The sequence below is a fragment of the Mastomys coucha genome, unplaced genomic scaffold, assembly GCF_008632895.1.
Source record: "Mastomys coucha isolate ucsf_1 unplaced genomic scaffold, UCSF_Mcou_1 pScaffold16, whole genome shotgun sequence".
NCBI lineage: Eukaryota > Metazoa > Chordata > Mammalia > Rodentia > Muridae > Mastomys > Mastomys coucha.
In genome coordinates, this window is record NW_022196898.1 from 40,660,664 (window position 1) to 40,673,912 (window position 13,249).

Sequence of the window (13,249 nt, forward strand, 5' to 3'; positions counted from 1 at the left end):
ACACACAATCAAAATGCAGAATTGTTGAGCCCAATCACAATGGGTAAATCTACAGAACTCCCACACCTAAGGTTCAGGGAACAATGTAGAAGAGGAGGTAGAGAGACTGCAAAGGCCAGAGGAGCCTGGTGTTTGCTACAAGACTGTCTTCCAAGAATGTCAGAAGTTGGGCTGGAGAGATGGCTCAGTGGTTAAGAGCGCACTGACTGCTCTTCTAGAGGTCCTGAGTTCAATTCCCAGCAACCACATGGTGGCTTACAACCATCTGTAATGGGATCTGATGCCCTCTTCTGATGTGTCTGAAGACAGTTACAGTGTACTCATATAAATGATAAATAATAAATCTTAAAAAAAAAAAACCCTTCGTCTCAAAAAACCAAAATAACAACAACAAAGCAAAAACAAACAAAAAAAGCCAGGCGATGGTGGCACATGCCTTTAATCCCAGCACTTGGGAGGCAGAGGCAGGCAGATTTCTGAGTTCTAGGCCAGCATGGTCTACAGAGTGAGTTCCAGGACAGCCAGGGTTATACATAGAAACCCTGTCTAGAAAAAAAAACAAAAACAACCAAACAAAAAAGAATGTCAGAAGTTACATCCAGGAAGCCTCAACATGACTGCCTAAACATAAATTGAATAAGGACAATAACAACTGAGATGCTAATGTGGTGAGGAAAAACACCATAATACCTTAACTATACACAAAATATTACAGGCTACTAATGAGTGATGAGAGTGGAAGAAATTGTTTTCTCCTGGAGCTAGCACACCAAGTGGTTATCCACTCTTAATAGTGAGTCCTAGAAGCATACATACATGTAACATACAGACCAAGCAGATTATATTTAGTAATATAATATAATACATTATTTAGTAAAATAATTTAATACATATGTATGTAACAATAATTTAAAAATGTAATGAATTTGAAAGAGATCAAATAGGGGTAAACGGGATGGTTTGGAAGGAGTGGGGGAAATGAACTATTAGATACTGTGTATAAGGAGTAAGTAATTAACCTCAAATATATGTATATACACACACACACACACACACACACACACACATATATATTTACTTATTATATATTTAATGTCTTTAATTCCAGCACTTGGGAAGCAGAGGCAGGCAGATTTCTGAGTTTGAGGCTAGCCTGGTCTACAGAGTGAGTGTTCCAGGACAGCCAGGGCTACACAGAGAAACCCTGTCTGAAAAACACAAAGCAACAAAAAAAGAATATATATATACAATAATATATATATAATAAGAAAAAGTTGACAAAGTTGAAAAAGTTAATCAGACATTCTCTGTAAAGAGAAGTGATCTGCCTTTATATAAATCATAACTGATAATCCAAGTAGTACTTTATAATCTATTAGTAATTTTTAAGGCAAGTCTAAATTTTGTTGTGAGAGCTCTTCTAAATTCATGTTCAATGGATTTGGCTGGCAATAACACTAGTTCTTGAATTTCAACACACAGAAGAATATTATAAAATGCCACACCCATTCCAAGAACATCCTTGTTCCTTGTGGCATCCCTAAGAGATATGACGCTCCAGAGAGTCTCAAACCACTAAATTGCTGAGTCTCATGGTGTTGGGAGATACACCCAGCCTTGTGTTCTCACTCTGAGATGTCAGTAACTGGCTCGACTTGATTCTTCAACTTTCCAGGTTAGGTCACCAGTTACTTGTCTCTAGCATTTGGATCTAATTACAGATTCTCTACAGCATTCTTGAGTAAAGTGTTCAAGGCATGATGCCCTTCTCAACTGTCTTGAGAAACAGGTTTACACTCTACTGGCTCTATAAGATTTATTTCTCATACACAGGGACCTCACTAGAGAGCAAGAAGACAGAGAAAGGATTTATTCTAAACATTTTTTTCTGGGATCTTTTGGCATTTCTGAAACCATAGATTAGTTAGTTTTCTTAGTCATTAGTTCTTAATTCTTCTTCCTCCTCTTCTTTCTCCTCTTTTGGAGACACACTGTGTATTCTATTATATGTTTTTTTTTTTCAGCAGAACATTAAGAGTGTAATAAAAAGTGCATGCTTTAGCATGGTATAAACTGATCTTCAAGGATTAAGGTAATATTTAGTGTTACAGAGTAGAGGTACTAGATGTCTGCATAGCTTATGTACCAAAGTTTTTTCCAATTTTGGAAAGTGATTCTAGGTGACATCATACTGAAATTTAATATGATATATAAAGAAGTTGTAGCAAGTTCTGTGCCAGTCATATTTAATTTTCTTATATAAAATCCTCATTAATTGAATGTGAATACTTTATTCCTCAACAAAGATGCCTGAAATTATAATAAATGTCATGTCAAAAGAGGATTATTAAGAAGTCAAATAAGTGGGGAGGCTCTCTGCGATAGGTGCCCGGCCCAGCTTTTTTTCAAAATGTCCACTGTACACGAAATCCTGTGCAAGCTCAGCTTGGAGGGTGATCATTCTACACCCCCAAGTGCCTATGGGTCAGTCAAACCCTACACCAACTTCGACGCCGAGAGGGATGCTCTGAACATTGAGACAGCAATCAAGACCAAAGGAGTGGATGAGGTCACCATCGTCAACATTCTGACGAACCGCAGCAATGTGCAGAGGCAAGACATTCTCTTCGCTTACCAGAGAAGGACCAAAAAGGAACTCCCGTCAGCGCTGAAGTCAGCCCTCTCCGGCCACCTGGAGACGGCGGTTTTGGGCCTATTGAAGACACCTGCCCAGTATGACGCTTCGGAGCTAAAAGCCTCCATGAAGGGCCTGGGGACTGATGAGGACTCCCTCATCGAGATCATCTGCTCAAGAACCAACCAGGAGCTGCAAGAGATTAACAGAGTGTACAAGGAAATGTACAAGACCAATCTGGAGAAGGACATCATCTCTGACACATCTGGAGACTTCCAAAAGCTGATGGTCGCTCTCGCAAAGGGTAGACAAGCAGAGGATGGTTCAGTTATCGACTATGACCTGATTGACCAGGATGCCCGGGAGCTCTATGATGCTGGGGTGAAGAGGAAAGGAACTGATGTCCCCAAGTGGATCAGCATCATGACTGAATGCAGTGTGTGCCACCTCCAGAAAGTGTTTGAAAGGTACAAGAGCTACAGCCCTTACGACATGCTGGAGAGCATCAAGAAAGAGGTCAAAGGGGACCTGGAGAACGCCTTCCTGAACCTGGTCCAGTGCATACAGAACAAGCCCCTTTTCTTTGCTGACCGGCTGTATGACTCCTTGAAGGGCAAGGGGACTCGAGACAAGGTCCTGATTAGAATCATGGTCTCTCGCAGTGAAGTGGACATGCTGAAAATCAGATCTGAATTCAAGAGGAAATATGGCAAGTCCCTGTACTACTACATCCAGCAAGACACCAAGGGTGACTACCAGAAGGCACTGCTGTACCTGTGTGGTGGAGATGACTGAAGGGCTTGGCACAGTGGATCGCTCAGAAGTGGCCCTGTCTGTGCCCCAACCAAATGTTCTAGAGGATCAGCTTGCCACTAATGGACCCCCTGAGCCCCTCCCTGTGAAGATGATGATAGAGCTGCCGACCCATCCCCTTCTTAGCTGCCTTTGCCTGGCTTTCCCCTCATTCTCTCCTTTATGTGAAAGAAATGAACATTCCAGGGAGTTGGATGTACTGTCTGTGACATGAGACACTTCCTCTTATGTACTGTGTCATTGAATAAACCATTTTTACTTTAAAAAAAAAAAAGAAGTCAAATAAGCCGGGCTGTGGTGACTCATGCCTTTAATCTTAGCACTTGGGAAGCAGAGGCAGGTGGATTTCTGAGTTCGAGGCCAGCCTGGTCTACAGAGTGAGTTCCAGGATAGCCAGGGCTACACAGAGAAATCCTGTCTCAAAAAACAAAACAAAACAAAACAAAACAAAAAACAGAGAAAAAAAAGAAGTCAAATAACCTAACTTATGAAAAGAGAATGTTACATATAATACTTTGAGTTCAGGGCTGTAAGTTTTAAAAGTCATTATATCCCAGTCAATGAGCCATTTTTTATAAACAAAATATCAGATTAGTTTGTATTTTCAGTGAACCATAAGTCTCTCATATCATGTAAGGCCCCACTACTTAGTTCTGTGTATAAATCTGCAAAGGTAGAACTTCATGGACAGGGCAAGAATTGCTTTAAAAAAATAAATAGGAAACCAAGCTGTAAAGTAGCTCCATTAAAGATCATTATGGAATAGAAAAGCGATGAGCTAAAAATATACAGGAAACTGAGGAATTGTGGCCCTGACCAAACCAATGAACTGTCTGTGACAAGAGGGATATTAGATAATGTATACTGGAGGACTTATATATGGCTAGGCCTGCACGTCTTTGCCATTAGAGAGATCAAAGGACATATGAATTTGAATGGTTAATAGCATTACCTACAGGAGCCTTGAGAAGTCATATGCATGAGAGGATGGAGAAACCATTTCTGATTATAGAAACTGTTGTAGTTGTCATAGACTGGGTCACATGGGCCTTATAAAAGAGCTCTCTACTACCCAGATACTCAAGTGCACTTTCCATTGCATGCTCTTGGGGGCAAGCACTGTAGAGGAGTGTTTTTCAACTTTCTAATGCTGCTACCCTTTAATACAGATCTTCAGTTGTGAGCTTTCTTTAGTTTCTTTAGTACTTCATAACTGGAATTTTGCTACTGTTATGAATCATAATGTAAATATACAATAAGCTGGATATCTGTTGTACAATCCTATGGAAGGGTTGTTTGATGCCCTCCACCCCAAAAAGGGATGTGACCCAGAAGTTGAGAACCACTGCTATCGAGGCTTTTCTTAGCAATTGGGTAATGGTAGGCTTTAAGTTGGATACAAATATGACTATTTATTTTGCTAGTTAATGTTCATGGATAGAGAAAAGAAGATAATGAATTTTTGTTGTTAATATTCAGCTCCGTACGGGAAGTAACGTCAAAGGTGTTTAACTGAAGCAGCTTTGACCTTCTCGTTTAGTGCACTTTCTTTGAAAGAGGTTTGTGCATTGACAGAATGTTTAAGGCCTTATAGCCCAGGGAGCGTTTGTTAAAAGCAGTTGGGTCAACACTACTGCCAGTTAAGTTTAATGTGGGTTCAAGGCCCTTGCTCAGGACTACTGCTTGCTCAGTGCAGTCAACATCTATGTCTAGAAAATTGTGTCAGATTTAACTCAAGTTTTATTATCTAGCCCTTTTACTCATTAATTATTTCTTTTTTATAAAACACCTGTTGCTATGTCATATGTGATTTTGTTTGGCAAAACTGGAAAAAGGAGAGATGGAAGAAATAAAGGTAAAAATATCTTAAGTAGAAGAATAAAGAAGCTTTGCAAATTTATAAACATTTAAAGCCCAAAGTATACTCTAAATAACTGAGAGTTGATACACTACCTAATATCTCTACTAACTGGAAACAAGGTTGTCTCTTGTGAAACTGTTGCTTATCTTTCAGATTCTGTGAGATCTACAAGAAATGCCTAACCAAGAACAACAACATAAGAAACATTGCCAGTCACTTCATGTATTCAGAGCTAACTGCCCAGAGCCTTACCCTCCACTGCATGCCCAGAACCCTGACCCTCACTGAGGTGTCCTGACCTTTGTTCTCTACCAAAGTACTCCTAACAATGTTGACATGCTCCCCACCCATTTGTGCATGCCCTGCTTCACTATGGCAGAAGCAGTAGAATTCTCCAGGAATCCAAAGCATCAGTGCCTAGTGGCTCTTTATACTCCTGAAAACTTCATCAGCTCTCTGCATCCATGTGTCATAGCTGAAATGCACAAAACAGCAACGAAAACCTGGTGCCCAGGGGGAGACTCTGAGAATGAGAGTATCTTTAGGGCACAGTAATGATTTCAATTTATAAGTTTGATGGATATGTACAGATGCTAAGGGAACATGGCTCATATTTATGTAATTCTTGACTATCTTATTTAGTCTCTCCTGTGTATTACTTTGCTTGGAAGTACATATTGATATTTTCAAGGATTTTTCAAAGGGTGAAAGAATTGAGACACAGAATAAAGCTTACTCATATGTAAGCCTTCCATGTAGGCTTTTATTTTTCAAAACCTACTTTTAATAATGATTCTTAAATACTTTAACCTCCCTGCTAGCCCACCATTCACCAGAGGTAGTAGAAAGGAAAGGTTAACAGGGCAAAGGAGGATGTGGACATGTTTAGAAATAGTTTTTTAATCCACTCTGCATTGTCAGAATATCAGCAGTTCAGTTCACATGAATCAGCAGTGGCAGTTCGATCCACTTACAAACACCCATTCACGAAACAGCAATGGCAGTTCAATCCAGAAGAAACTGTAAGGCTCTGCCAATCAACCTTATTCCATGGAAGGGGTAAGAAGCTGCTAGAACAGATGGTTTTCAGAAACCATTACAGGACACAACTGAGTCTCCAAAGAAATCAGAAATTTTAATTTCACTTTGCTCTTGGATTAGGTTTTTATTTTTTTTCATTGCTGTCACAAAATACTTCCCAAAACCAAAATAAAAGAGAAAAGGTTTGCTTGGCTATAGCTATCCAGCAGCCATGGATGAACTGAGCCTACCTGAAAGGGGGCCTGGAAATGAGTGGGGTATGAGAGATTGATGAAGCCAAGACAAAGTTTCTGATCAAGGCTCAAGGTTTATTTTCCATCACTGTGTTTATATAGGGAAAGCCTACAGACCCCATCCTCTGTTTCAGCTGGATTGAGTTGCAAAGCAAGCTCAGTGGGCATTCTGCTCCTGTAGGAAACTACAAAAGTGGCAAAACTAGAGACTGCAGCTAGGTTGTAAAACCATTGTGGGTCTGTTTTGCCTATTCAAGGGTGAGGGTAGGACACACTTGGCTTATGGTTTGAGAGCATGGTCCAACATGATGAGGACAGAGTATCAACAAGAGCTTGAGGCAGTTTGTCACTGACTCTGGTGTCTGCTGCTCCATTTGCTTTTTCTTTAGCCCATGGGGACTCCAGCTCTTGAAATGCCTCCTACATTCCGGGTGGGTCTTCCCTGAATTAAAGCTCTGGAAATATCCTCTCATTTATCACCAAAGAGTTCCTGGGTGATCATAAAATCTGGTCAAGTTGAACACTATGATTAGTCATTATATCTGCAGAAGGTGAGACATAGCCCCTACCCATGGTTTGTTTAGTGGTGTGGCTGAGGACAGAGAAAGAGGTGAAAGACAGAGAATCCAAATGGGCAGTCCTAGACTACCTGAAGCATATAATTTCTTACACACACTTTGGCACTCTTCAGAAGTGGAATCCAAACAAGCCTGGATCTGAGAGCTATGTAGCCACTTGATTCTGAAAATTTCTTGCATTTCTAGGTGGATGTTGAGGGTACTATAATGGGAAACACCTTATCTGGGAGCTAGCAGAAATCCCTACATTCTCCTGTTTTCAGGTGCCTTGTACCTCATTACTACATTGTAACCAAATTTACTGAATTTTAATGTCAGTTGGGTCCCAAGGAAAGCTATGGAAAAAGTTGTTTAAACTACTCAGTAGAAAGTGTGATATTGAAATCTCCCACTAGATCTACCCACCCAAAAGAACCTTCCACCAAAAATTTGTCTTGTCTACAAGATGAACTGGAATGAAGATTGAGAAAAGGTTGAAGGAATGGCTAAACAATGACTGATGCAACTTGAGACACATCCCATGGAAGCCAGATAATCCCTGACACTATTAATGATACTCTGTTATGCTTGCAGAAAGGAACCTAGCATAACTGTCTCCTGAGAGGCTTCATTCAGCAGCTGATGGAAACAGATTCAGAGATCCAGAGCTAAACATCAGGCAGTACTGAGGGAGTCTTGTGGAGGAATACAGGATAGAATTGGGCGAGCCCGAAGGGTCAAGGACAACCACAAAAAGACCTACAGTGTAAACTAACCTGGGTCCATGGGAGCTCACAGAGCCTAAACCACCAACGATATCTTGGTCTTTATGTGGGTCCACTAGCAATTAGAGCTGAGGCTGTCTCACTGCCTGCAATTGGATCCCCTTCTCTGAACTGGATTGCCTTTTTGGGTCTCAGTGGGAGAAGATGCACTTAGGCATATAGAGACTAGATGTCCCAGAATGGGGTGGACTGGTTCTCAAGAGTAATTAGGGGAGGGACTTGTAGGGATGGGCCTGGGAGGGAAGGAGGGATGAGGGAATGTGATCTGGCAGTAAAGTGAATAAATAAATAAACTAACTCTCCCCCCCAAACAAAACAAAACAAACAAACAAAACAAAACAAAAACTAACTACACAGTAGAACTTGCCCAAAGGTTGCTGTGCATGCCTTTAATCCCAGCACTCTGGAGGTAGAGGAAGGCAGATCTCTGTGAGATCCTGGCCAGCCGTGTCTATAGAGTGAGTTCTAGGATAGCCAGTCCTACAGAGAAAACATCTGTCTTGAAAAACAAACAAACAAAAAAGCAAACAAAACCAACAAAAAATTAGAAAACCATCCTCTGCTAAGGGAAAGGAACCACTTCCCCTTTAAGCTCAGCAGGTTGAAAACCCAGCTATAGAACTTCTAGGAAAGGAAATAGATAGAATGTGATACTAAATGGAAAGAAATATGATACCAATAGGGACACTCTTATGGAAACATTGGGCAGTCAATCATGTAGAGCCTACCGCTATTCTCTCCCACTGCAAGTGCGGACAGTTGCCGCTCAGTAGATTCTCTATAATCTCCAAGTGAAAATATAAGTACGCTGGACTCTGACATGAGTCCCATATGGACATAAACATAAAAAAAATCCTATTTCATAACACATTGTAAATAAACTAACAAAAATACAGAACAAGAAAAGAATATTGGAAATAATGTGAAAATTACTAATTTAGGCAAATCCATCAGAATAACATTGATTTCTAGGAAGAAATTTTAAAGTCCAGAAGAGCATGGAAATTATGTACTTCAAGCATTGAAAGGATACAAATGGCAACAGTTATAGATTGCTGTAGCTAGGAATGTTATTCCTCAACATCAAAAGAGAAGCAGTGATCTTCCGAGATAAATAGAAAAGTATTCATGATCACTCCCCAAGCATTACAAAATCTTTTTTATTTAAAATTTTGTTGTTGTTGTTATTATTATTATCGTAGGTGTTGTATGTATGTATGTATGTATGTATGTATGTATGTATGTTACATGAGTGTCTGGTGCCCACAGAGGCAAAAGAGGATATGGATGTTGAGCCATTATGTGGGTACTGGAATCAGCCTTCTTAAGAATTAAAAAGTCCTTTTTTTTTTTTTGGTTTTTCGAGACAGGATCTCTGTGTATTCCTGGCTGTCCTGGAACTCACTCTGTAGACCAGGCTGGCCTTGAACTCAGAAATCCTCCTGCCTCTGCCTCCCAAGTGCTGGGATTAAAGGCGTGCACCACCACTGCCCGGCTAAAAAGCCCTTGACCCACTTGGACTTGAGCTTTGTTCATTTCGAGGAGATAGACGTGGATCTATTTTCATTTTTCTACATATAGGCTTCCAGTTATTCCAACAACATTTATTGAAGATGCTATCTTTTTTCCATTGTGGTTTTATTTCTGGGCCTTCAGTTCTATTCCACTGATCTACCTGCCTGTCTCTTAACCAACACCATGCAGTTTTTATCACAATTGCTCTGTAGTACAGCTTGAGGTCAGGGATGGTAATTCCCCCAGAAATTCTTTTATCGTTCAGAACTGTTTTCACTATACTGAGTTTTTTGTTTTTCCATATGAAATTGAGAATTGCTCTTTCCATGTCTGTGAAGAATTATGTTGGAATTTTGATGGGGATTGCATTGAATCTCTATATTGCTTTTGATAAGATGGACATTTTCACTATGTTAATCCTGCCAACCCATGAGCATGGGAGATATATTCATCTTCTGAGGTCTTCTTTGATTTTGTTCTTGAGAGACTTGAAGTTCTTATAATATAAATCATTCCCTTGTTTGGTTAGAGTTACACCAAGATATTTTATATTATTTGTGACTATTGTGAAGGGTATTGTTCACTATTTTATTTCTCCGGCTGCCTATCGTTTGTATAAAGGAAGGCTACAGATTTGTTTGAGTTAATCTTAACAGCCACTTTGCTGAAGTTTTTTTTTTTATTATCTATAGAAGTTCTCTGGTAGAATTTTTTTGGGTTGCTTATGTATGTTATCATAACATCCTCAAATACTGATACCTTGACTTCTTTTCCAATGTACATCCCCTTGATCTCCTTTTGTTGTCTTATTGCTCTAGCTAGAACTTCAAGTACTATATTGAGCAGATACAGAGAGAGTGGGTATCCTTATCTTGTCCTTGATTTTAGTGTGATTGCTTCAAGTATCCCTCTATTTAATTTGATATTGGATGTTGGTTTGCTACATATTGCTTTTATTATGTTTAGGTATGGGCCTTGAATTCCTGATCTTGCCAATACTTTTAACATCAAGAGGTATTGTATTTTGTCAAATAATTTTTTACCATCTAATGTGATAATCATGTGATTTTTTCCTTTGATTTTGTTTATATAGTGAGCTAGTGGATTTTCTTATATTGAACCATCCCTGCATCCCTGGAATGAAGTCTACTTGATTGTGGTGGATGATGGTTTTGATGTGATCTTAGATTCAGTTTTTGAGAATTTTATTGAGAATTTTTGCTTCCATATTCATAAAAAAAATTGGTCTGAAGTTCTCTTTCTTTATTGGGACTTTGTGTTGGTATCAAAGTAACTGTAACTCCACAGAATGAATTAGGTTTTGTTCTTTCTGTTTCTGTTGTATGGAATAGTTTGAAGAGTTTTGGTATTAGATCTTTGATGGTCTGGTAGAATTCTGCCCTAAAGCCATCTGGCCGTGGACTTCTCTAAGTGGATCAAGGACCTCAACATAAAACCAGATACCCTGAATCAAATAGAAGAAAAGTGGGAAAGATCCTCAAACTCATTGGCACAGGGGGAAATTTCCTAAATAGAACTTCAGTTGCTGAAGCTCTAAGATCAACAATTGATAAATGGAAGCTCATGAAACTGAAAAGCTTTTCTGTAAGGCAAAAACACTGTAAATAGGACAAATCAGCAACTTAAAGATTGGGAAAAAAATCTTCACTAACCCCACTTCCGATAGAAGCTAATATTTGAAATATATAAAGAACTCAAGAAACTAACTTCCAAAAATCCAAATGACTCAATTAAAAAATGGGGTACAGAGCTAAGCACAGAGTTCACAACAGAAGAATCTCTAATGGCAGAGAAGCACTTAAAGACATATTCAAAATCCTTAGTTATCAGAGAAACACAAATCAAAATGATCCTGAGATTTCACCTCACACCAATCAGAATGGTTAAGATAAAAAACTCAATTGACAGCAGATGCTGGTGAGGATGTGAAGGAAGAGAAAAACTCCTCCATTGCTGGCTGGTTCAGCCAGAGAAGATGCACCTAACTCTCAAGAAACTGGAGGCCCCACGAGTTTAGAGGTCTGGTGAGGTAGAGGGTTGAGGGGTGAGGACATCCTCTTGGAGACAGGGGGTGGAGAGGAGGTAGGGGATGGGGAACAATAAGAGGGTGGACCAGGAGGGGGACAAAATTTGGAGTATAAACAAAACAAAACAAAACAAAATGATTAAATAAAAATTTAAAAACAAAGAATAGAATAAGAATACTGTTAGAGGAATCCTGTATCCAGGAGAAGAAGATAGATAAACACAATCATAAGAGCAGCAAAGGATAAGTATTAGTAAAAGAGCTGATAAGTAAGTGAGAATTAGGAAAAGAATCAATCACCATTAATTATTAGTATCTAATGTGAATAAGGAATAAAGGAACTGACTGAGGTTATTCAAAACATTTGGAAGAAACCAGTGTGACAGAAACTAGAATATACCTGTCAGCATCACATGTTCACAATTGTCTACAATTCTAGTTGCAAAGGACCTGATTACCTTTTCTGGATGCCACAGCAGAGCATTATATACATGGTGTACTTTACATACATGTAGGCAAGCAATCATCAATATATAGGAAAGAATAAATAAAATATTTTTAAAGAAAGATATAAACTAGATACTTAAGTTAAAAGGAATAGCTATCATTTTTTTATGTGCAAGAAACTCATTGAAAGCAAAGCTATGTGATGATATTCCACATGTATGGAATTCAAAATTCAAGAGGAATAGCTATGTCATATTCATACAAACAGACTTTCAAGCCAATGCTGGTTAGAAGAGACAGAGAAAGTTGCTATACTTTACACTCACTCACACACACAAACACACACACACACACACACACATACACACACACACGCATACACATATATATTTGCATTTTATCTGGTTTCTTCAATAACTTATTCATTGGTGGATGGCCTAGTTCAGAAGTCCTTATTTACACATATGTTTTTTTAAAAAAGATCATGATTTAAAGGGGAGATGTAAGGGGCATATGAGACAGTTTAGAGTGAGGAAAAGGTTGTGTTGTGTTGTAAAGAATCCTTCCCAATTATCTCTGATTAGTTAATAAAGTCTGAACTGTCAATGACTGGGCAGAAGAGAAAGGAATGCTAGACTTCCAATCCCAACAAGCCGTCTGAGGGAGAGGAGCTAGGGAGAAGGGAGTTCACTATGAGGCAGGTAAGGATCCAGGAGAAGAAGGGTCATGAGATGGAGGAAGAAGAATACCATTGCCAGCAAGTCAGGCATGAGGAGGAGTTGCCCAGGGAGTTCTCCATGAGGGCAGATAGCTAGAGTGGCATGAGCCGAGGAGAAACTGATTGCAAGTAACCCAACGAGTGTGGCTAGGAGGTAAATAGTTTATTAAGAGGGTTAGAATAGCTCAGAATCTGCCAGGTTTATGCTTGCCGCTTATTAGTGATAAAAACTATCATGTCTCTGTCAATTATTTGGAAGCTAGCCCAGTCAGAAAAAGCTGACACAACTAAATTTCATTCAGTATCTGTAAATACACATGTGCCTGTTGTTAAAATAATCAACAGTACAATCACAGTGGGCTAACATAATACTCTCCTCTCACAAATATATAGAGCACCCAGATAAAAAACCAGACCTAAGCATCATTGTTAAATCACACATAGTTCAACAGACTTAGTTGCTATCTCTGAAGAATCCCATGCAGCAGTGACAGAACATGTGTTCTTTCTGTCCACCGAGGAAAGATGCTACTTTTCCTAAAATATGTCACAAAGAAGTTTAAAAATAAACTATGATGGAAACAATTTGTGATTTGT

General features: G+C 39.2%; 1 protein-coding gene across 1 annotated transcript; it reads left to right on the forward strand.

The window, feature by feature from the left end:
• Nucleotides 1-2,370: 2,370 nt before the first annotated feature.
• On the forward strand, nt 2,371-3,711 carry LOC116093280 (annexin A2). The gene has a single exon (XM_031374650.1). The coding sequence runs from the start codon at nt 2,411-2,413 to the stop codon at nt 3,428-3,430; it is 1,020 nt and encodes a 339-aa protein (XP_031230510.1). The 5' UTR covers nt 2,371-2,410; the 3' UTR covers nt 3,431-3,711.
• Nucleotides 3,712-13,249: the final 9,538 nt, after the last annotated feature.